This window comes from Ctenopharyngodon idella, chromosome 20, assembly GCF_019924925.1.
Source record: "Ctenopharyngodon idella isolate HZGC_01 chromosome 20, HZGC01, whole genome shotgun sequence".
Classification (NCBI taxonomy): Eukaryota; Metazoa; Chordata; class Actinopteri; order Cypriniformes; family Xenocyprididae; genus Ctenopharyngodon; species Ctenopharyngodon idella.
Window position 1 is genome coordinate 16,071,605 of NC_067239.1, and position 25,591 is coordinate 16,097,195.

Sequence of the window (25,591 nt, forward strand, 5' to 3'; positions counted from 1 at the left end):
TGTTGTTTTGGGATTTAGAAGAGTTTCTGTTGGTTCAATTAATTTATAATAATAATAATAATAATATGTTTTATTTATTAGCGCCTTTCAAGAACCCAAGGACGCTTTACATGAAGTTGCTAGATAACATGAATACATATACAAGTATACAGTCAGTATACATCACGTGATCGACCAGATGGAACAGACAAAGAAAGTTAATCTACATTAAACTTACAAAAACAAGCATAGAGCTGGAAAAGTGAGACAATCAATTAACAAAACATAATGTGAATAAGTGAGTTTTGAGAGCAGTTTTAAAGGTCTGAAGAGAAGAGACATCACGAAGGTCTTGTGGTAGTTTGTTCCAGAGCTTAGAAGCTGATATGCTGAAAGCCCTACCACCCACACTAGATAGACGGTTATCATAATTTATATTTTTTGGGGGGGTTACCATTGTGGTAAACTTTGGAGCTTGTGCTAAGAAGGGGAAAATTTGGAGGTTGTAAGTACTTTCAAGTTCACCTGCCTCATTCACAGATTGTTTACAGTACTATCATAAGTTGTTTGAGCTTAATGCACACAAAGCTAGAAGGAGCACATCTTTAATATGATTGATTTTACACATCTTTAGAGACAACCAGCAGCACTGTTGTTTATTTTTACCAATCTGACTAGAAACTAAATCTTGTCAGCAAAGTCATGGTTGACACAGCAAGTGCCATTGAACACTCTGGATTTGCTAAAGTTTACCAGGTTAGTGACATTAAATCTAATATGTAAAGTTTTGTTTAGATACACTTTATATCGTTTAGTATTAAACTAAATTAACTGCAAGGATATCTGCTTTGTTTTATGTCTGTGAAATAGTCTGTGTTTACTTTGCATGTCACTAAGATGACTCTTCCTGTCTAAGTGGTTGCTTCTTGGCCTAAATAAGTTACAGTATTGACCAGAGCTTTTGTTGTCCAGTCTAAGGCCTGGATACACAAGACTATATATGTTGCTTTACTCAAAATGCTGTTAGTGTGCAAATTAGAGAAATATTTCCAAGCTTTTTAAGTGTCCTTCATTTAACAAAATGAAGAAAAAAAATGAAACAGGAAGAGAATTTTTCAAGTATAATCTTTCACTCATTGATGCAGCTGTTTGAGACAGTATTGAATCAGTCAGTGGTCTAAATGTTTGCACTGTGACAACTCTGAGTGATAGATCTTTTTGTTCCTCTCGCTGAGGCTCAACTGTAATCAGTGCATTGATTGTTGAGAAACGGGAATAGCTCTGTGCTGTCAGTGTTTATGAAGTGAATGTGATAAGTGTCTTGAAATAGACTCTTACTGCAGCACTCACGGCCACATCTGCCGTCCATCTCAAACACCTCTCTTAAACCACAGAGAGGCTCACGTTTTCCATGTTAAAGAAACAGAAAATTCTGTCATCATTTACTCACCCTCATGTCATCCCATACCCGTATTAATTTCTTTCTTCCTTCAAACACTAAAGGAGAAATTACAGTCCTGGTTGCTGTTTTGAACTGGAGCTTTCAGACTTCAAAAAGGCTTTAAAAGAGCTATAAAAGTGGTTTATGCGACGACTATTTTATTCCAAGAAATAGAGATGTTGAAGTCTCAGGTCAGATTCACATGCCTTGTTTTAAAATTAAAGTTAGTGCCCTTGTTTTTGCTGCGTGAACCTTGTATTTAAGTGTCCTTTTCTTTCTTTCTTTCTTTCTTTCTTTCTTTCTTTCTTTCTTTCTTTCTTTCTTTCTTTCTCAATACAACTGTTAACAAACTCAATACAACTGCTAACAGCTCCAGAAATATTACCAGTGAATAACAAATTAAATTTCCACCTTTAGTCAGACAGAAATTGTGTCACAAATCCAAAGAACATGAAGCTGCTTATCTTGCTGTATCATCAAGTATAGACAGTAAGAGGTGTTAATAGTCTACCAATGTAGCTTTGTGGCAGGAAACTTTGTTGTGTACTCATTCCTATATAAAGTACTCTATTAATGGCAGGGTGTCTTAATGAAATAACAGTATATTTAGGGACTGAGCTATTGATATAAGGTTAAATTAAGAGTCTTTAGTGACCGGCACACATAGGTTCTGAAAGTGTCATGTCTCCATACTTAAAAAGATTCGTAATGGTGAATATTACTTAAAGCGTCATAGTACTTTATATAAAATTAGTGCACTACGAAAGAATTTACACATTTACATGCACATTAATTGTGACTAAGTTTCTCGATGATATAAAAACAAAGATATTATAAGAAGTTAAATTATTTGTGATAATGATAATTTACCTGTGCTGTAGGTTTGCATAATTCAGTGCTTTGGTGACTTTTTTTGAACCAAACAATCAAGTGTATGTCTGCAAAATGAATTTACACGCCTTTGTGGAAATGAAAATTATGTATGTGTGTCTTTGATGTGGTGTGGGCACATGGATGCTACACACCCCAGAGTGCTCTCTCACTCACTCACTCACTCACTGTGTCTCTCTCTCTAACTGTGTAACCTGAGCTAGGGTCCAAATTTAGCGGTACTCAGTAAGCGGCCAGGGCCCGAGACAGATGGGACAGCAGGCCACTCTGCAGCCACTCTAACCGGCTCACCTCAGAGCACTCAACAAAACAAGACAAAAGAAAATTAGGACAGAGAAAAGACCCACAACTCCTTGAGAAAAGGAGACTCATCTTTTCAAATTTTCTGGCATAGAGAACTTCAAAAAAACTGGAACCTTCTGAAGGGGACGGATATTTCCAGAAACTGACTTAAGGTAAATGCCTGTTTTGTTGTTGTTCTTGTTGTTGTTGTTGTTGTTTATATATAATGTATTGACTGTAAGTTGAGATCCCATGTGAGTTGTTTTCATTCTGCTTATACAAAGCTAAAGTAAATTATATAATTAGATTCAGAACAGCTCTCAAATGAATGGTCATCTGGGTCATCTGCGCTATTTGGTTTCAGCTTAACATTCCGTTTCGTCCGGCATCAGATTAATACTTCTACACTTTTACAAATGATTCAGATAAAGTGCATTCAACTGCTTGCATCAGAGATGGAAAATCAAGCATGTCAGTCTGTCAGTCTTGGCTTTCACAATTGTTTGGCTTGTCACATTTATATTCCGCTATTTATAATTCATCACTACAAAATAAAGATGCCATAATTTCCACATTAATTATTCAGAAGAAGCATGTGTGTGTGCTTACGTGTAAAAAAGGACTCTTGGTGGGGAGGTGGTTGCTGCTGTGAAATGCAGCCCTTCAGGATTAAAAATAACAACAGCTGGCCTTCAGGACGCCATGACGGGGAGAAAGTCACACTGTCATGTCTCTTCATATACACACATGCCCGCACACCTTTACATACAACACCTGGTCACTTTATATAAACATCGTGTAAACAAAGTCGACTATAACAAAACCTGGAGACAAGATTGTAATACAGCACTTTATGTCATCAATTAATAGGCCATAAATAATAAATATACATGTACAAACAAGCTTCTAAAGTGGAAATGTAGTCATAAAGTTAGCAGGAACACATTAAAGTGTCTTCAACATGTGCATGGAGTGTTAACACACACTGGCCAGTTCCCCTGCACGTATTCAGAGCTGAGGTGTATTTTCTCAGTGACCTGATCTGTTGGTTGAAGGGTTTCGCTATGCTGCAGACACTGTCTCATATTAATGTTTCACCGATGTGTGGTATGTCAGACCAAACACTTTCCTTGAATTATGGCGAAGGATCCTCTCCACAGGTTATTGAGGATGCGATCATTCACTGTCGGATTCTGAGGTGTTTTTTCCACAAAAAAAATCCACAATAGGGTCATGAAGCAGCCATTAATACATTAAAACAAAACCATTTTCTTTAAGTAATAAAACATTAATTTACATTTATGGATCAACTATAATATGTGTACTTGAGAGTGAAGTTCAAGATGGTAGTACGTTCCATAAGTTCCATCTTTTTAAGTTTACCTGTTGCATAACATTCTGTCTATTAAGATCCCTTATGCAGTTTTGAAGGCAGCATAGATGCATCCCTCAGTGTCTATGATATCCTGTAATCCACCATGTGTATTTGGGAGATTGGTTGAAATATAAAAAATGTGCCTATTAAATTGGTTAAAAGGATATATATATATATATATTTTTTTTTTTTTCAATTTATGAATTAATACCAATAAACAAGCATTATAGATAAGTAAATATTTGCTCAAAAATTCATATATATGCTCAAGAATCTGTTATATATTAATAAACATGGCATTATGAAGCCTTGGATGTCCGCCTTAAACCTTGTGAGGTTCCATCATACACATGCTATATCTTTTTTACATTTTTACATAAAAAACATTTAAATAAGTAGCATGTAAATATTTAATGTCATTTTTATTTATATACACTATTTTTTCAAAAGGTTTTTTATGTTTGTAAAGGAAGTCTCTTATGCTCACCAAGGCTGCATTTATTTGATCAAAAATAGAGAAAACAGTGATTTTGTGAAATGTTAGTACAATTTAAAATAACGGCTTTCTATTTTAATATATTTTAAAATGTAATTTATCCCTGTGATGGCAAAGCTGGATTTTCATTATCATTACTCTAGTCTTCAGTGTCACTTGGTCCTTCAGAAATCATTCTAATTTGCTGATTTAATACTCAAGAAACATTTCTTCATATTATTATTATTATTATTATTACACTGTAAACCCTAACGCTCAAAATAATTAATTGGTTTGAGTAGGACAAACTTAAATTTAACAAATCAGTTCAGTCAAATCAACTTTTATGAGTATTTAGCACTTTCTTTTGCTTTCAAGTTCACAGAACTGATATATTTTAAGTAAACTGTTTCATGAACTTGTGTTTTAAGTAAACTGTTTCATGAACTTATTTCTTTTAATTTAGATGAACTTAAGTTTAACTGAAACTGGGCCGGGATTTCCATTTCCCAGCATGCTTTGCCCATGACACTCAAAAGGGAGAGTAAATGCTAAAATTAAGTTTTATATAATGGTGTTGTTGTTTTTTTGTGCAAGATTAATGTTAAGTGGGAGATTTAGTAGTGATTAAGGTTTTGTTATGTTAATTTAGAAGAATTTCTGTTAATGTGGGTTTTTGGAGAGTTCATGGTAACAAGTGATGCGTGCGGCATGGTTTAAGATCAAGTATGTTAAATGCTTTATATTGCTGCACTCATTCAGCAAGTGTTATACCATGCTGTTGTTAACATTTTAGCAAATTAGCAATTTAGCATTTTCTGAATTAGCTTGTTATAGATACCCAAATTTACACTAATAAAAATGTTTACATTGAGGTAACATGATAATTTTAAGTTAAATGCATGAATTAGTGTACTCAAACATTTCAAGTTAAGAACAATTAAAATGTATGAGTACAAAATAAAAATCTGCCAGTTCTGTTTGCTTAAACTTTGAATTTGGCAACTGATCGCCTCAAATTCTTTGAGTTTTGGCAACTTATTCAGGTTTACAGTGTATCAGTGATGAAAACAGCTGTGCTGCAGTTGTGCTCTTGAAAACCATGACGAAACCATACTTTTTTTTTCCAGGATGCTTTAATAGAAAGAACAGCAAAAAGAACAGCATTTATTTATTATATTTTTTTGTAACAATGTAGTCTTTACTGCAAATTTTATCAAAAAAACACTTACTGATAAAAGTTTTGAACAGTAGGTCCAACTGTATGACTTTTTTTATTTAATGTGTCAGATTATTGAGACACAAATTGGTACAGGGCCGGGTAGTCTTCAGAAATCACTGGAAAAATAGATATAGATTGATGTGAGGACAGTAAAGAATAGATAATAGACGGGGGAATAAACAAGATAAAGTCAGCATCAGTGTTAAATGGCACTCATGCCTTGTTAATGCCAGACAGCTGTGCTTAAAGTATGCCAGCCTGAGTCATCATTCGACAACTGTGATCCATCTCTAGTGTGAGTGTGTTTACGCTAATCCGAGTGCATGAATGTGGTGTATAATACAGAAATGGCTCATCTTCGGGACTATGATTCTGATATTCCTGATTAATGTATTTTTATAACATTTAAAAAAATAAGAGGGTCTGCAAGGGTCTTTTTTCTTCTCACCTGTCTTTTTGTGGATTTGTGTATTGCAGGATGCAGGACAGGAGCTGGAATGACACACTCCCCCTCTCTCTGCCGATGAAAGAGGCGTGTCCTCCAGGGGGCGTGTCCTTAGAGGGGGATGGGGACGTGGTTTCAGTGCCATCTCTTGATGGTGAGGTTTACTTGGACTCAATGGCTGAGCTGGATAGTGGGGATGGGGACTTTCCAGAACTTTCTGCTTTCCTGAGCCAGGACGAGATCAACCTCAGTCTGGACCTGGCTCGAGAGGCCATGAGTGACGCAGGTGACCCAAATGACCTAGATGAACCACCCGTTACTACAGAGCACCTGCCCCTTTACTCAGAAACCAAAGACCATGCTCTTCAAGATTCAGCGTCTCAGTCAGCTGACGCCACATCTGGTAAAGTCACATCCAATCAGAACATGCAGCTCAGCAGGCCTAACCAGCCCTGCACTGCTCCTGAATCACCCGAAAAGTTCATCTGCCAAAAATCCATCATGCCAGTATATAAGCAGGACCGGCCCCGGCTGGTCCACAGAGGCCTGGAGCTCAATGATCGAGCTGCTTCAGCTACTGAGTTCTGCAGTCGAGCTGCTACCTTCATTGAGGAGCTCTCTTCCATCTTCAAAGGCTCCACACGTGTGGATCAACAAGGTGATGAAGACTCCTCCTCACCCGACAGTGGCTACTTGTCTCCAAGGAGCCACCGACTGGCCATGCAGCAGGCTCAGCCACCTTCATCCTCTTCATCTTCATCTGAGCCCCAGCAGGAAGGCTCACAGCAGGACCGAGCTGATGTTGGGTCAGATGAGCATCAGGGACGAGGGGTTAGCCTAAATGGACCCATGGCTCCTCCACACTTCACCCAGAAACTGAAGAGCCAGGAAGTAGCAGAAGGAAGTCCTATCCGCCTGGAATGCCGGGTCACTGGAAATCCCCTTCCGCTAGTCAGGTATGAAAACCATTGTTTATGCTACTCAGGTAGTGCCAGTATCTGCTAGCATTGGGTTGTGTTGTTTTCTTGAATGTACCTAATAGATTCATGAAAGCAGACATTGTGGATATTTTTTATGCCAGTACTGGAAAGTTAACAAACAAACAGATGCTATTTTTAGTGATACCGCTGCAAGCCTTGGTGCGATGCCAGACTCAGTCCTCCTGCAAGGAAGTGTCTTCTCAGTACTGTGGGATCTCAGAATGATTCCTGCAAATGTTCTAAAGAAACACAAAGGAAGTGTGCAAATTATTCAATGACTTTAAAGGCACACTATGTAAATTTTTGCCGCTAGAGGTCGCTTATTCAAAGCAAAGGCGTAGCTTGATGATGCCTTGATTTAGCGGAATCATGGGAGGTGTTGTCTTCACGTCTACAGCCGGTGGAAAAGAATCAGGATGGGACTTGGGCAGAAATCATGTTCATGGATGAGATTATTAACGTTACTCTAGTATGAAGCAGAGCAGGGCTGAGTGCTGTGTGAGCAGAAACAAGGCCGCTGGAGCGATTGCTAATGAGAGACGTGAGCGACACACATTTGTCTTAATCAGTGGGATCAGAGCTGACATTGAACATAATCTCATCAAAGGTTATACTCTAAATTTAAGCTCACTTGGCAACTTATTTGTTGATGGTCTAAACACCTCAGTTATCATACTAGATCAGATCTATCCAATTTTTTTTCTCAATTTGGGCATTGCAAGTTTTGAAATTCACCTATATGCTTCAAGTAGACACATTATTGAGATGGTAGCTCTGAGCAGTGAAAAGAATCATGGGCTTGAGATCATTTAAGACAGCAGGCATATGTGTGTACATATGTTTCAGAGATACTCTTGATGGTGCAACTGCCACTTGAGAGGGATGTCCCACATTGTGTAGGCATAGTGTCCAATGAGAAGCTATGTGGAAATTAGTGGTGGCAAACAGATTGCAGAATGTCTGTGTGGTCCCATTACCAACCTTAAGAATCATGTTGTTACAGCTGCCATTTGAGTGGGGTTGTTTACTTGCATGTAGCAGACGCTTTGTAACCGATGTTGTTCTGGAGCTCAGTATGTTCTTGCAAAGAAGTGATGAAGTCTGTGAACTCAGTTACTTTGCAGCACTTTTGTTAATCTGTACCCCTATCCATCTCATTAAAATTAAAAGTGCAACACGACACCTGAGTGGTTTTAAAAGGTCATTTTCATTGGAGCTGATCTCCCCACTCCACTGATAACACTGAGGAAATATTCTTAGGACAACCAGTCACTATCAGTCAGATGCTCTCTTTAATGTGATGTCGTTGTTTCTACTGGCTTGTAGCAGTTGGTGGTGGTGTTGTTTCCACTGTCCACAATCTGTACTCAAAATTTGGGACTTGAAATGAACAAAAAAGTGGGATAGTATTGAAATCACCCTGTATATGCTGGTTAGGTATGTTTTGAAGCATGGAAGCTGGTTTGAGCTGGTTTATGCTGGTCCTAGCTGGTTTGAGCTGGTTTATGCTGGTCCTTAGCTGGTCATGAGCTGGTTTAAGCTGGTCAAGTGCTGGACCTAAGCAACTAGCTCCAGCTCAGGACCAGCTTAGGACCAGCACTTGACCATCTTAAACCAGCTCAAACCAGCTAAGGACCAGCATAAACCAGCTAAAACCAGCTTCTATGCTTCAAAACATACCTAACCAGCATATGCTGTTTTTTTCAACAGGGCAAGATCTTTTGGTCTTTAAAAGTGATTATAATGATGATAATGTGTAAGTACAGTATATCAGTGTGGCAGTGAATATACTGTATAGAGACCCATGCTGAATAGATTATCTGTTTGTTGTTGTTGTTGCATTAGCAGCACATACACTGCACTTTTTATTATATCTGCAACAGATATAATTTGTGCTGTATTTGCACACTGAAAACTCTAAATAGAAAATGTGATACTGTACAGTCTGTTTCTTTTAATAGCTGCCATAAATTATAAAATGGCTATGATGACTGAGTAAATTAAAATATTAACTTGATCCATTAACTTTATTGTGAAATCTAATTTACACGAGGAAGTGCACTACATTTACATCCAAATAGTAATTAAACAACACAAAGAGTAACCAAAATACCAACGTGTAGTTATAAACTGCTTAAATCATCTAAATTCAGTCAGATTTTCCAAACAGAAAGTATTGTTTGTGTGCCTAAAGTTTTTTCAAATAATAGGTGAGTTGTACACTCCAGTTTTTTATGTTGCTTCATAAAAGCCTTTTCTTTTTTGCAAAAAATGTTGTTGATAAATAGGTTTATAGTGCATTTTCACCATATTTTCATATGTGTGAATGCTGCAATCTGTTAATTTGGTCTGATGATTATGCATTGCTGACATGTGTGGCACGAAACCGGCCTACGTTTTGCTGTTAAACAGCATAGTTCACTAGCTAGATCAGCATTAATCCAGATCTAACCAGAATAAACCAGTCTGGATCAGCAAGGAAAGTTAGTCACTTCAGCCTGCACTTACCAGTTGGTATTATAGAAATTATGAATTGCGGGGAAAAGTATAGAAATAGTTTAACCCTGTATTTAAAAAGCAGGGTTGAATTTTTACGCAAAAATTGAGGTTTTTAGCCTGACTTCAGATGTTACTGTTAGTCTGAGTACATAAACTTAGAGTTCTGTGTGCTCTGATCTGCACAGCACACACTGTTTTCCACCCCAACAACAGAAGGTTTAATGTTGAGCTAGAGAGGGGCAATAGTGAAATGGGATTTCAGCCCACATAGGGTTGCATAATGAATGGGGACAGAGACACACTTGGACTCCACAGACGTGGTGGTTGCACACTGGAAATGCAAAGCCTCATCCGTCTCCCTCTGCCACTGCAACCGGGCCTCATCCTGTCAATATAAATAGTCCTCTGGTCGGCATGGAGGAGCCAGGCTTTGGAATGCTATCCATGCCATGACTTGACACTTTCCATACGGCTTTACTTTCTCCACCTTTCTACACCTTCTTAGGGAATATGTAGATGTCGGAAATAGAGAGAGAGAGAGCGCAGAGTAAAGCTCCACAGGGAGATGTAGCATGTGGGTCACTGTGATTTTGCCAAGTTAGACTTGTTCCTGGATCAACATATTTTGTTAACCCTGGAACAACATTCCTTTTCAGATATTTACCCTATCCCTACCTCTAAAGCTAACCCTATCTATAACTTTTCTCTAAAATCAGAGGGAAATGATAGATGAATGACGCTGGCATAGAAGCACCTGTCCCTGGTTGTAAGCCTCAAATCTGATTGGTTGATTAAAATGTTGTTCCAGGATCAACAAAGATGTTGATCCCGAAACATGATGTACAGTACTTGGTGACATCAGGTTCACCGTAGCACGTGACCTGTCATTTATCCATTTATGTGTTTTTGGCCTCTAGGTGGGAGTGTTGCATCTCAAGTTTGAGTCAGATTGTGCAAGACCAGATACAGTTTATTTTCTCAGAATCTTGCTCCTCATAGCAGACACTACAGAGACCCTTGGTATAAATACTGTAATGATTACATACAGGTGTTACATAACCCAGGGTTATATTTATTGAGACATGTTTTTCATAGTTCATATGGACAGGCTAGAGAGGACAGGCAGAGAGGGTAGCTTGAAGTTTCTGGAGACACGAGGGAGACTGAAATTTCTTACAGATCAGAAAATCCCTTTGGAAAATACTAACACTTCAGTTCAGCAATAGTATAACCAAGAAGTAACAAATGTAAACAATTTTTCAATTTATGATAATATATATATCTTAAAAAAATTGGTTGTAATTTTTTCAAGGTTTTTAAAAAACCTGTTTTTGTTTTTCATTTAGTTTGCTCCTGAAACTCATTTTTATAGAAAATTTAATTTCCAACGCACAACAAAATCTTTCACTTAATTAGTATTTTGTCTTATTTACTAGTATTAATATCTAAACATATTTAAAACAGAGAAGCTAAATTGAATAAGATATTTATGTTTTTAAAAAAAAGAAGAAGCAATTTTAATAGATTTTTTTTAGGGATGCTCTATACTGGATATCTTTACTTGGCAACAAAACGAAAATACTGAGGTTTTTTGTTTGTTTTTTATTTGTTTTGTTTTTTGCTGTCCTTATCGTCAAGTCCATGATCTCACTATGTAGTTTCATATTGTATTCAAATGGAAATTGTGACAGAATAAATAGGAGTATGTCACTAGTTTCTTAAACAGACTGATGAACAAAGATTTCCAAAGTATAATGTCTGAATCACACACATGCATATTCTTGCCTCTGTCTTAATCTGATTAACTATCTAAACTCTAACTAAAGGGCAAATGTCAATGAATCACGCTGAATGGATGTTCAATTTATATACCAGGAGCCAATTCAATAATATAGGGATCAAAATAAGGTCTTTACACTGAGTACACTATACTGCTGTAATATATTTATATCATGTTAACAGTTACTATATTTATAATGTCTACTGGCTGATGTGAATATCAAATGTTAATTTTATGAGCGCAATTCATTTATAACTTGTTGATCTGCTAGGAATTTTTGTAGTTTACATCACTTTTACAAAGCCATGGGTGTGCAGACTTTCTCACGCACCCTTTTGAAATCAAATCGTGTGTGACGAAACAGCGCCAGTTTTCTTTGGCGTCTGCTGAACCTGTAAATGACATCATCAGCATGTGTCAAGCTCCAGTCTGAGTACATCAGAGCTGACTGACATCATTTTGAGTCAGTAAGCTAATGCATCTTACTTTAAGTGTTGTGCATTAAACATTCATCCTTTACTGTACAACATAATTGATCCATGTCTGACTGACTGATCCAAGCTCAATGCTTTTCTTCAGTGTGTCACTGAGGATAAACAGTAGGGTATACAGTACAATGTAGACCTAATGGACAATTTCCTTCAGTAAACACTTGATTTTTCCACTGTAATGTTGATGTTTTTGTGAAATCGGCCTAAACAGGAAGTCGGTGTGTCTGACTGCTTGCTCGACTGAACTCAGGATAGTGACTGAGTGACATCATCTCTGGTGGAGAGGAGTGTATCTTCCTTGTTCACATTCTTTCATTTAAACCATTAGTCTCAATCATTTGCAGGTGTGGAGCAGCAAGGCGTTAGGTAAACATTGGGTTTGGCAGAGAGGTAAATAGTGCCCAGGCTGATAGAGGTGCCTCTATAGATTTATGCATCTAAGGAATGAAACACAGAAAGCTCTCAGAGTAGAGCACATGTGTTTGTTTATGTGTGTGTGTGTGTGTGCAGGTGAGAATCTGCACATGTGCAATGAAGCCTTTAACTTTGCACATAAAGCACATGATTTCTTGTGTTTGTGTGTGTGTGTGTCCCACAGAATTTCACATCTGTTCCTCAGTATTGTCTTTAGGGCAGTATAGTAATTGAAGATGTAACGCAATCACATTTTTTATTGTTATATTCTTTATTCTTCATTTTCATCTCATTCTTCATTTACTCATTTATTTATTAGTAGTTGATCACAGTCTCCACCTGGGAAGATTACTCTTCTTGGCTGGACATATAAGCCTGTATAAATATGAGACAACTTTTCTAGATGTCCCAGCAATGCAATCGTGTGTTTTAGTGGTGGAAAAGAAATGAACACATTCACAAAAACACAGCCTCTTCAGTAAATTATAGAGAAGTACTTAAAATGAAATTCATTGTATCCTAATGTAGCCTGGTCTATTTTGAGTTGAACATAATAGAAAAGTTTCAACTTTCTAGTTTACTGGAAAGATCTCAATGTAATAGAAGGCCTCTCAATATGCATTTTAAGGTAATTTACAAGGGGTCAGTGAGTTGTAGGAATATTTTAGGATTGTTAAACTTTAGAGAGTTACACAGGACTGTTTTGAGATGAACATATCCAAATTTCAGCCTCATAGCTTGCTGGGAAGCTTTGAATGTAAGAATGTCAAAAAGCATATATGGGTCAATGACGTGACGGGTCTTTTTTTTTTTTTTTTTTTGTCGAAAGGCCTAAATAATAATAAAAAACAAAGATATGACATCCAAAGTATGTAAGGTAGTACAACTAGATCTCTTTTATTGAATCCAAAAGGTTTTAATTATATTTTGCTACATATAAAGGTATTTTAAAGATTTTGAAGTGTCAAAAGGTCATTCGGTTTAACCGTCCAAAGGCCAATACAGCCATTTCATTTGTGATTAAAATATCTTAAAATTTAATAAATGTATATATTTTTTTATTCTGGCATGATTTTATAACATCATAATATTAACAGTGCAAAATGGTATTAAAATTATGTGTAGAAGTGTAGAAGTTGCTTTGTTATGAGAAAGAATGTCCGGAAAAATGAATTTCATTGATGTCATTCAGAGTAACCAATATAAAGGGACCATTTTGGATCAAGTCATGCGCTCAATATCATGTGACAGGATGTGACATCATTCAGACACATGCAAAGGACCACATGGTTGTGAAGCAAAGTAACTAACTCTCTCTTAACTATTTAAAAAATTCATGTTTTCACTTGCTCATACGCATGTCCCGAAACATCAGGTCATTCGGTACAACCGCTATAAAACATGGAAAATGTTTGTACTAAATATAAAATGTTTGATTGTCCTTTTGCTAGATAGCTAGCAAGCTAACTAACTAGCTAGCTAGATATCAGGCTGTTAGCATTGTTTGAAAATATCGTAGTTCGGTATAACCAAAAGTGTCATTCGGTGAAACCGAAATTTTGGTTAAACTGAATGACTTTTTTGGTGGCAAATTTTGTCCATCTTGTAAAAAATGACAAAATAAATGTTAATTGATTATAAAAACCACATAGTCTCTTTTTTAACATGTAATAAAACTTCAAAATTAATTATATCTCCATTATGTTTTTTTTTACACTTTTAAAAACTTTATTCGTCAATGACCCATATACTATACTTAATTATAACAGTTAAAAAAGTCCAGAGATACAAGGTTGGAAGAGATCTCTTAAATCCAGCACCCAAATGCAAAAACATCATGACTTTTATAATCAGAAACTTTCTAAAATGCATTTAAAGGGGAAAAATGATAGGCCTACATCATCAGTATCTATCAAATTGCAAACACAACCACACAAATTTACAATTAAGCTTAGGCAAATTTATCCAAATAAATTATTTAAATAAATAATATGTTTAAATTTACAATTATAAATAGATTCATTCTGTTGAACATAAAACTAATTACACACTTGTACTGAATTTCTATGTAGGTAATAATGTTTCTCTTTGAGTCTGGGTTATTGTCAATGTGTGCATGGTGTCATGTGCCATTCCTGTTATCTAAACTGTTGTTTAACGTTATCTTTTATAATGGATCATAAATGTTGCCATTCACATCTTTATGTTTCACTGGATGTCAACACTTAAATGATATTAGCCAAGAAGACGTGCATAACTTTCAACATGACTGCATTTTTATCTGATTCTTTTAGCAAGCAAATATCACTTGTCCGTGAGCATGCTGATGCTCCACAATTGGTACGTACATTGATTGTTTTAAGGAACATTTTGCAAGAATTTGTTGTGGAAAGGGTAAACAAATACAGCATATAACACACACCTTGAGTCACATACAAACGCATACACACAGCAGGAAGACAAGGTTCTCATTATAATAAAACTAATTGGAAACAAAGTGATGTGGAAGTTATGTTCACCCATGGGAGCAGCATCGCAATGAGCGTGAGCATGTGTGTGTATTCATTACTTCTCTGGTTAATGGCTCTTTCACATTTTATCACTTGTTTCCCTTGGGCATGTTCTTTGATGAGGTTGCCAGATCATAGCAGGAGATCCTCCCTCGAACTTCTAAAAATGCCCCTTGCAGTCGCTCTGAATAACAAGCACGGGATTCCGTGCCAGCATTCTCCCTTTACCCTACTCTCGAGAGGAAGAGAGAAAGATTGTGAATGAATATGAAATTAAGCTCTATCTAAAAACTTTTAAACAGAAACAACATTTTATCTGGTAATATTTTATCTGTTTGGGTTTGGTAATATTTTGAAAGAAGTCTCTTATGTTCACCAAGGCTGCATTTAAGTGTTAAAATACAGTAAAAAAGGAATATTGTAAAATATTATTACAATTTAAAATAAGTGTTTTTTGGTTTTAATATATTTTAGAATCACAAAACTGAATTTTCATCATCACTCTTCAGTGTCACATGATCCTTCAGATATCATTCTAATATGCTGATTTGGTGCTCAAGAATCATTTCTTATTATTATCAATGTTGAAAACAGTATGTTTGTGGAAACCATGATTTTTTTTAGGAGTTTTTGATGAATAGAAAGTTCAAAAGATCAGCATTTATAGAGATGTTTTGTAACATTATAAATTTATTTACTGTCAATTTTGATCAATGTAATGCATTCTTGCCTACTTAAAGTATCAATTTCTTTCAAAAAAGAAATAAAGAACGGTGTGTACAGCCTTCCAGCTGTGTTGTAAATCCCTGAACACCTGGTACTCTCCTTCTTTACAATGTTTTTTTTTTCAAATGCTAACAGCACTGAAGAGCGTAGCAATGCATTATTGGTGTGTTTGTTTGTACGAAATGTCCAGGCGTAATCTGCCACAGTTGGAAATTTCCTCAAAAGGAAGTACATCAGAACATACCTGAGGTGAAGGATCATTGATGCATGTTCTGTTACATAGAGCAAGAGACATAACCAGAAGCTAGAGAGAGAGAGAAAGAAAGAGACCAGCAAATAAGGGTGAATAAGGATGTTTTTTTTCTCTATGCCAACATTCTTGAAATGAACCACAAGAAGACTTGTCATGCAAATTGAGCATTTTCTGGCAAGAGCTGGAATTTAAGAGGGGCCAAAAAAGAGCGAAGGGAGGAGAGAAAGGGAGAAGCGAGGATATGTAGGGAAGAATCTTGCTTGGGAAAGAAGTTTGAGAGTGAGGAATTCTTGCTCGGAAACATTTTGGTTGGCAGCTAGCAGAACCACAAGTGTGTCACTGTGCTACACTGAACAAACATGCAGACTTTGCTTTGGCGTTAACAGACCTACCAACACTTGATGCTAACATGCTAAAAGACACACTTGTTATTGTTAAATGGTGTGAAGTCATAAAGACACCAATGAAGAGTGATTATTATTTATAATGTTACAAACGATTTTTATTTCAAATAATTTCTGTTCTTTTGAACTTTGTATTTATCAAAGAATCCTAAAAAATTGATCTTTGTTTCCACAGAAATATTAAGTGGCACAACTGTTTTTAACATTGATATAAATAAGAAAAGCAGCAAATCAGCATATTAGAATGATGTCTGAAGGATCATGTGACTTAAGACTGGAGTAATGGTGCTAAAAAAGTTCAGCTTTGCAATCACAGGAATTAATTACATTTTAAAATGCATGAAAAAAATTATCATTTAAAAAAAATGATCGTGATTTTAACAGTAAAAGACTGTAAAAATGCTACTGTGAAAAACAGTTAATTGGTTTACAGAACGTTTCCGTGCTATATACGGTGAATAACTGTAATAGATCTAACCATACATTTAATGTAATTTTACAGTAAAATAGCATTAAATTTACAGTTTTTGGAAGTGAAAAATAACAAGTCATTGTATAATTTACAGTGAAAAAATGTAAATTGACATTCCCATAATTCCCTGCGTGACACTTCACATTTGATGTATTTTCGTTGAAATTGTTTCTTCTTAGTTTTTCTTATTTTTTTATTATGAATGTTTATTGCATTTTTAAAATTTCATGTGTGTTACCATGATGGTGTCAGTGTTGCCAACTGCTTTCAGTTGAAAGTAGCTAAAACTGGTAGCTAAATGTCACTAGATGACGTCATAATGGCAAATTCATTGATCTATATAAATATGAATAGAGATCAGTGGGCAAAATAAGAATCTAGATAAGGTTTGTCCAAGAAGTTGCTCGATTTGTTCCTAAACTTTTGAAAAAAGTCTCAAAATGGGCGGGGAAGTCACTAAATCTAGTGACAAAATCCCTAAATTGGCAACACAGGATTGGTGTTTAGTGTTGTGTGAATGACACTGTGCACATTCTACATATTAGTATTGTCCTTCTCAGCTTTTGGAAAAGCTGCTTGTGATGAGCTTTGATTCATCATGTGACTCTCATCACCACTGTGTTTGGTGGTTGTCAGTGTATTACAAAGGTACAAAAGAGATATTAGTTCTTCAATAAGTTGGTAAATTAACATTATATCAGTTAATGAAATACATTTTTTTACTGTAAATTTAAGGTAAATCTGTTAAACTGTTGCTACCGTATTTTTTACAGTAAATTTCTGGCAACCACAGCTGCCCGTTTTTTTACCGTAAATTTAACGGAATATTTTTACAGTGTGTAAAATAAACAGTTATGAACCGTAATTATTACAATATAAACTAAAAGCTAAAAAAAATAAAGTATACGGTTTTGAACTGTAAAATAGACAGTGCTCTCCTGTAAAACCTAAAATGTCGTATTTTTTACAGTAAAGTTCTGGCAACCACAGCTGCTCGTTTTTTTACCGTAATTTTTTTTACAGAGTATTCAAATAGAATATAGTTATTTCAAAGTCTAATAATATTTCACAATATTACTGTTTTACTGTATTTTTGATCAGATAAATGCAGCTTAGGTGAGAATAAGTGACTACTTTATCTAAAAAATCTTATCCAAACTTTTGAGAGCAATTATTCCACTTTTAAAGTATCACAATGTGACTGTTTGATCTGTGGGAAAAGTTCTCTGTCAGGTTTTATACCTTCTCTTGCTTGGTTAGTGGTAGCTTGTAATTATGATGTCATCTCATAAACATGAGTCTAAAGCTGCATTGGGTGACTCAAGTATGTGTTTGTGTGATACATTTGAAACACACGGATCAGGGATGAGACGTCTTCTCTCAAACCCCTTTGATACTGACCTCTGACCCTGTATCTATGTTGTGTATGTTAATCGCTATCATGATCTGGGCTTTGAGCAAGGAGTCTCAACATGTCTCCATAATGGAAATGCTGACTTAAATTTTGGCCTAAATCCCAGCTCATTATGACTTAACATTGACTTTGTCATCATAACCCTCTGAAGTGTTTGAATCATGTGATGTAGCTGTACTTGATGCAATTCTTTGCACTGAAGACACACACAGTTCCTCAATACCTTCTTATCTTTACAAATAATGGTTGATTTTAGGGTCAGAGACAAAAAAGGAAAAATCTAGTTGAAAATGCATGTGCCAAATTCTTAGAAATGTAATATTTGCATTGTTGGTTTCATATGAGTTTTTATACCATTTTTAAAAAGCAAAAGTTTCAGTATAATTATTTGTTATTTTAAAAGTCTTGAGGATCTCCTATATAACTTATATATTTTTCCCATGCATATTTCTTTTTACATGAACATGCTTTGTTGCCAGTTGACAGTATTCACTCACTTATATCATATAGTTTTTGTGTCTTTATACAGCAATTTTTTCAGATGATGTAACCCCAACCTAATCATACATGTCAAACTGTATGTAACTTTAAGCTGTCTTTTGTGTATGATGATCTTTACCCTGCCGTTTATACTACATTCTGCACGCAACATATAGACTGAAGTTCAGAACAGTATCTGTGTTCAGCACAGGGCACTTAGACATTGAGAGATTAACATTACTGTATGACGTAACCCTTAGTAACAGAGTTCCCATGAAGTTCTGTTGTGTTTTGTTTATGCCAAGATGACAGTGTAGTGTACAGCAGCCACCTGGGACTGAGAAACAATAAAAAGAAAAAGAAACACTTGATTACAGAGAAATGCAAACGCAAACACTCACTGTAAGATCTCATTTGAGAGCACAACAAGCACATACACATTAGCTATAGTTACATGCCCTGACGTTATCACATTATAATGGCCATGGACAACTATTGAAATCTGTTTATTCTAAATAATATTTTATATTTATTTAATAAATATTTATGGTAACACTTTATTTTAAGGGTCTTTTAACTAGTTGCTTATTAGCATACATATTACTAGAATATTGGCTGTTTATTAGTACTTATTAAGCACATATTAATGCCATATTCTGCATGACCTTATTCTAAATACCCAATACCTAAACTTAAAGGCACAATATGTAATATTTTTGCAGTAAAATATCCAAAAACCACTAGACCAGTGTTATATATTTTGTTCAGTTGAGTACTTACGATATCCCAAATGTTTCCAACTATTTGTAAATCGTCAGAAAATAGCGATTTTAACCAAGGATACGAGACGTGTCCGGGAGTCGCCTGTCAATAGCGTCATATCATATAACATCATTTTCAACACAGTCAAATGTATCTAATATGATAAACAGCGCTGTGGTCCCTCATACTCTTGACCGGAAGAAGCGCAAGCGGTGACTGCGGCCGTGTGTCGCACTCACCTCTCATTAGCATTCACTCCAGTGGCCTCGTTCCGCTCCAACAGCACTCGCCCTGCTCTGTTTCACACTACATTAACGTTAATAATCTCATCCATGAATATGATTTCTGCCCGGGTCCCATCCTGATTCTTTTCCACTGACTGTGAGGTGAAGCCGACATCTCCCAAGAATCCATGCTCAAACTCGCCGTCATCAAGCTACAGTACACCTTTGTTTTGAATAGGCGACCTCTAGCGGCAAAAAATCTACATATTGTATCTTTAACAACTAACTTACTAACTATTAATAAGCAGTAAATTAGGAGTTTATTGAGGGAAAAGTCATAGTTGATTGTGAATATGTGTTCTCTATACTAAAGTATTACCATATTTATATTGATTTTCCATCTAAATACTTTTAAGTAATATACATATTAATATTTATTGGTAAGAATGTAATATAAATATTTATGTTCCATCTTTATATATTTCTATAATATAGAAATGAATATTCATATTATATTCTGACTAATAAATAAATATGTTTAAATTTTATCTTTATATTATTTCTATAATATACTTATATTCTGACTAATAAGTGTGTATATTTATTTTCTATCTTTATATTATTTCTATAATATACATTTTTACAGTCAGTGCTGGGTTGATTACTTACAAATTGTAGTCAGTTACTGATTCCAAATGACATGACAAAAATTGTAGTTAGTAATGTAATCCATTGCATTACACATTTAAGGTAATATAATTAGACTACTTTTTGATTTCTTTTAGATTACTTTTGACCTAACTCGTTTATCACATTGATTTGAATAAGATAATCCAACGCTATCTCACGATCAATTCGTACATATTTTGCGAGGTGGATAATTCGTACGACCCCACTCGTATGAATTCATACGATTTGTCTAAACCCCAGTGACGGGTAGGTTTAGGGGCGGGTTAGGGGTAGGTCATTTGTACAAATTCATAAGAATTTGGCAACTCGTAAAATACGTACGATTTAGCAAAAAATATACGAATCGTATGAATTAGCCACCCCGTAAAATATATACGAATTGCCATGAGATCGGGTTGGATAATCTGGTACCATATTGATATAAAAATACAAAGAGAAACAAAATATACTTCATTCTTTATCAACAACATGAAGTGCATTAAATTTTACAGTAGTACATTATGTCAGGATTTCCCAGACTGGGGTTTGTGATGGAACTGCAGGGTGTTCATGAGTTTAACGAAAAGCTACTAATTAAATCATAATATAAATTTTATTTAAATACGTTTATATGGCAGTTTCATTCTCACAATATTATTTTAACAATACAATGTATTGCCCTAAATAGTTATTAACTAATTATCAAGTGTAGATTTTACTCTTTCTTTCCCTTTGTGCTATGAGAACAGTTTCCTGTTGATAGGAAGAGTAAGCCCTGTAAGATGAGTCAGCAGCCTGTGTACAGAAGTGATAAGAGTAAATACTGTAGTCCTGAAGCCACAATACTGCACTACAACATAGTGAGAGGAGGATGATAAAGATGACACTGATGATGTCATGAGGGCAGTCATGATAAAACAGGGAGAGTTTGAGGGAAATGAGTCAAAGACGTAGGGAGAGGTCATAGGTCACGATAGCAAGACCAAAAATCCGCCAGAGGCTCCATACTCACAGAGTTGTGTGAAACAGCACACACGTCAGCTAACTTCACACACTCGCTTGCTTCTAACTCACATTGACTACGTAAAGAACAGGGTGATGTTAACAAGGACTCTGTCACTTTGGCATGCTAAATTCTGTTTGCTAGTGCACATATACGCATACTGACGCCCGAAAATATTCTGCGTTATCTTGGCTGATGGTCAGGCCATGTGGCCCGTACCATGTATGGAATAAAGACGTTCACACACACTTTAGTAGCAGCATGTCAGGTGGATTCATGGGGTGTACCGTGATGCAGGGTTTGATATGGCTGTTAGCCTTGAATGTGTCTGAATTCTTGTGTTTGGGCCAAGAGACTGACAGCCTTTGAACCTTAACCTGCTATCAATTATGTAGCTTATACAGTATCTCTTGTATCTGAAGACTGAATGTTAGCATTTGTGTTTATTGTGTAATTGTATTGTGATTATTGCATTCAGATTCATAGGTGTGAAAAGCAGGTGTTTGTGTTTATGACTGGTTTATTGTATGTGTGTACGTGTTTCTGTATGCATGTGGATGCACGCAAGTGTACGTGGGTGTATGCATGTCTGTGAATGAATGACCCTGTTCAAAATGTTTTATTTTATACAATACAATATAGAGCCTTTTTATTTTAGAGGGTCATACAAGGGAATCATCATATTTGGGGGTCCGTGGAAAAAGTTTGAAAACCCCTGTGTTAGGAATGTGTATATGGAGTTCATGTTTCCAGCTCATGCAGAAATATTTTAACGGAATATGTTATACCCTGCAGATTGTGACAGGATTACAGTCTCTCTATTAAACTGTCAAAAGACACAGACCTCTTCATCTGTCCAACACATCTGGTCATTTCTCTCACTCTCATTCCATCTCTACCTCTCTTTAATCTCTTTATATAAATCTCTGTACCATATCACATCATTCATTTGTCTTTCTTTCCTCAATTTTCTCATTATCACACACTCTTATCACATCCCCATCTGTCTCTTTCTTGTTTTAATTGTCCCTTAAGAAAATTCTTTCCGCACTGCTCATAATTCCTCCCCTCTGTCGCTTTCCTCTTTTAATCCTCTTTCTCATCTCCGTCCATCTCTTCGGGTTCTGTGGGGTTCGAGCGTGAGGCGCCGGAGTTCTGGTGATGATGTCACAGTCTCAGGGAGTTGTGTCTCTGAGCATTTGGTTTCGCCTGTTAAACTGACCCCTGTGATATTACCGACTCTATAAATGTCTGCATTGAGGGAGGCAGAGGTCGGGGTCAACTGAATCATTCACTTATATAATGGCTTCGCTCACTGTGCAGGAACTTACTGGAGTCAAATGTAGGCCACAGTTGCACGTGAAAGGACAGAAGGAGTCTGTATTGGCTGTGGTCCGATTATGACAGCTGAAGTCATCGAGCGCGTACATGAAGATTAATGTATTTTGGCATTTATCAATGTGAACATTTTTCTGTTTCACATTGAATAGTGTCATGTTTAATAGTGTAACTGTAGATTATTGTACTTTTGCTCATTCATGAAACTGAGCTGTTTTTACAGTATGATATGTGATCTAATATAAACCTTAGTGCGTCTTTTGAAGCAAAGCCATTAAATTTAAAGTTGATTTAGATGTGGAGTGCTGTGTATGCTGGTGAATATCACTGATGGTTTTAGCAGTTTATGAGACACATCCAACACAATCCTGAAACTAAGCTTTAAACCCAATTTGTCTGAGGGGTAGAAACACGTTTTAATTTAAAGGGATAGTTCACAAAAAAAATGAGGAATATTTTTTTACAAAAAAAAGTCAGTGTTTTTTCATCCACACAATGAAAGTGGGGTCCAGTGTTGAAAGAGTCGAAACATTCTTCAGAATATTTTCTTTTGTGTTCTACAGAAGACATACAGGTTTGGAACGACATTAAGGCGAGTGAATGATGACAGAAGATAGAAATGATAGAGAAGTTTCTCACAGTTTTGATCTCTCAGTGTGACTTTATATCTTGCATTGTGACTTTATATCTCACAGAGTGACTATATATCGCAGTGTGACTTTATATCTCGCAGTGTGACTATATATCGCAGTGTGACTTTACAGTATATCTTACATTGTGACTTTATATCTCACAGAGTGACTATATATCGCAGTGTGACTTTATATCTCGCAGTGTGACTATATGTTACAGCGTGACTTTACAGTATATCTTACATTGTGACTTTATATCTCGCAGTGTGACTATATATCGCAGTGTGACTTTATATCTCGCAGTGTGACTATATGTTACAGTGTGACTTTACATTATGTCTTGCATTGTGACTTTATATCTTGCAGAGTGACTTCATATATCACAGTGTGACTTTATATCTTGCAGAGTGACTTTTTGTCTCGCAAAGTGACTTTATATCTCAGAGTGACTTTATATCTTGCAGAGTGACTTTATATATCACAGTGTGACTTTATATCTTGCAGAGTGACTTTATATCTTGCAGAGGGACTTCATATATCACAGTGTGACTTTATATCTTGCAGAGTGACTTTTTGTCTCGCAGAGTGACTTTATATTTTGCAGGGTCACTTTATATTTCGCAGAGTGACTTCATATATCACAGTGTGACTTTATATCTTGCAGAGTGACTTTTTATCTCGCAGAGTGACTATATATTTTTACAGGGTGACTATATTTCGCAGAGTGACTTCATATATCACAGTGTGACTATATCTCGCGGAGTGACTTTTTATCTCGCAGAGTGACTTTATATTTCGCAGGGTGACTTTATATTTCGCAGTGACTTCATATATCACAGAGTGACTTTATATCTCAAAGTGACTTAATATCTTGCAATATGAGTATATCTCACAGAGTGACTTTATATCTCACAGAGTTACTTGAGTGACTTTATATCTCGCAGAGTGACTTTATATTTCGCAGTGACTTCATATATCACAGAGTGACTTTATATCTCACGGTGACTTAATATCTTGCAATATGAGTATATCTCACAGAGTGACTTTATATATCGCAGGGTGACTTTATATCTCACAGAGTGACTTTATATATCGCAGGGTGACTATATCTCACAGAGTGACTTTATATCTCACAGAGTGACTTTATATATCTTGCAGAGTGACTTTATATCTCACAGAGTGACTTTATATATCTCGCAGAGTGACTTTATATCTCACAGAGTGACTTTATATATCACAGGGTGACTTTATATCTCGCAGAGTGACTTTATATCTCACAGAGTTACTTGAGTGACTTTATATATCGCAGGGTGACTTTATATCTCACAGAGTGACTTTATATATCTCGCAGAGTGACTTTATATCTCACAGAGTGACTTTATATATCACAGGGTGACTTTATATCTCGCAGAGTGACTTTATATCTCACAGAGTTACTTGAGTGACTTTATATATCGCAGGGTGACTTTATATCTCACAGAGTGACTTTATATCTCACAGAGTGACTTTATATATCTCGCAGAGTGACTTTATATCTCACAGAGTGACTTTATATATCACAGGGTGACTTTATATATCGCAGAGTGACTTTATATCTCACAGAGTTACTTGAGTGACTTTATATATCGCAGGGTGACTTTATATCTCACAGAGTGACTTTATATCTCACAGAGTTACTTGAGTGACTTTATATCTCTCAGAGTGACATATATCTTGCAATGTGACTTTATACCTCGCAGAGTGACTTTATATCTCACAGAGTGAATACATCTTGCAATGTGACTTTATATCTCGCAGAGTGACTTTATATCTTGCAATGTGACTTTATATCTTGCAATGTGACTTTATATCTCGCAGAGTGACTTTATATCTTGCAATGTGACTTTATTTCTCTCAGAGTGACTTTATATCTCGCAGAGTGACTATATCTCGCAATGACTTTATATATCGAAGTGTGACTATATCTCGCAGGGTGACTTTATATATCGCAGTGTGACTTTACAGTAAATCTTGCATTGTGACTTTATATCTCACAGTGACTTGATATCTTGCAGTGTGACTTTACAGTATATGTTTCATTGTGACTTTATATCCTGCAGAGTGACCTTATATCTCATGTGATCTCAGTGTGACCATATATTTTTCAGTATGTCTTTATATCTCACTTTATATATTGCAGTATGACTTTATATCTCGTAGTGTGACCTTAACAACTCAAACTTATGTTACATATTTGTGAACACAATGTAAAGACTCATTAGGCTATTGTTAGAGAATATTCTGGAAATCTTTGAACCGTTTAACAGATACAGTTCAACAGATGTCCAGAAGCAAAAGGAGGTAAAACAAAGCCAGAAAAGGCTTCCTGCATGAGAGATGACATCAGTTCTGAGGGTGTGTGTGTCCTTGAATGGGTCTGTTTAACAGCAG

The 25,591-nt window shown here is 36.0% G+C and overlaps 1 protein-coding gene across 2 annotated transcripts in view; it reads left to right on the forward strand.

The window, feature by feature from the left end:
- Positions 1-2,554: 2,554 nt before the first annotated feature.
- The window catches only part of palld (palladin, cytoskeletal associated protein), a 100,764-nt gene continuing 77,727 nt past the window's right edge, over positions 2,555-25,591 (forward strand). Inside the window, exons 1-2 of one of the 2 annotated variants that reach the window (XM_051873975.1) lie at positions 2,555-2,766; positions 6,143-7,066. In XM_051873975.1, the coding sequence (XP_051729935.1) occupies positions 6,144-7,066 (923 nt within the window). In that variant the 5' untranslated portion in view covers positions 2,555-2,766; position 6,143. The remainder of the gene's footprint in view (positions 2,767-6,142; positions 7,067-25,591) is intronic. The other variant, XM_051873976.1, reaches the window with a different exon arrangement.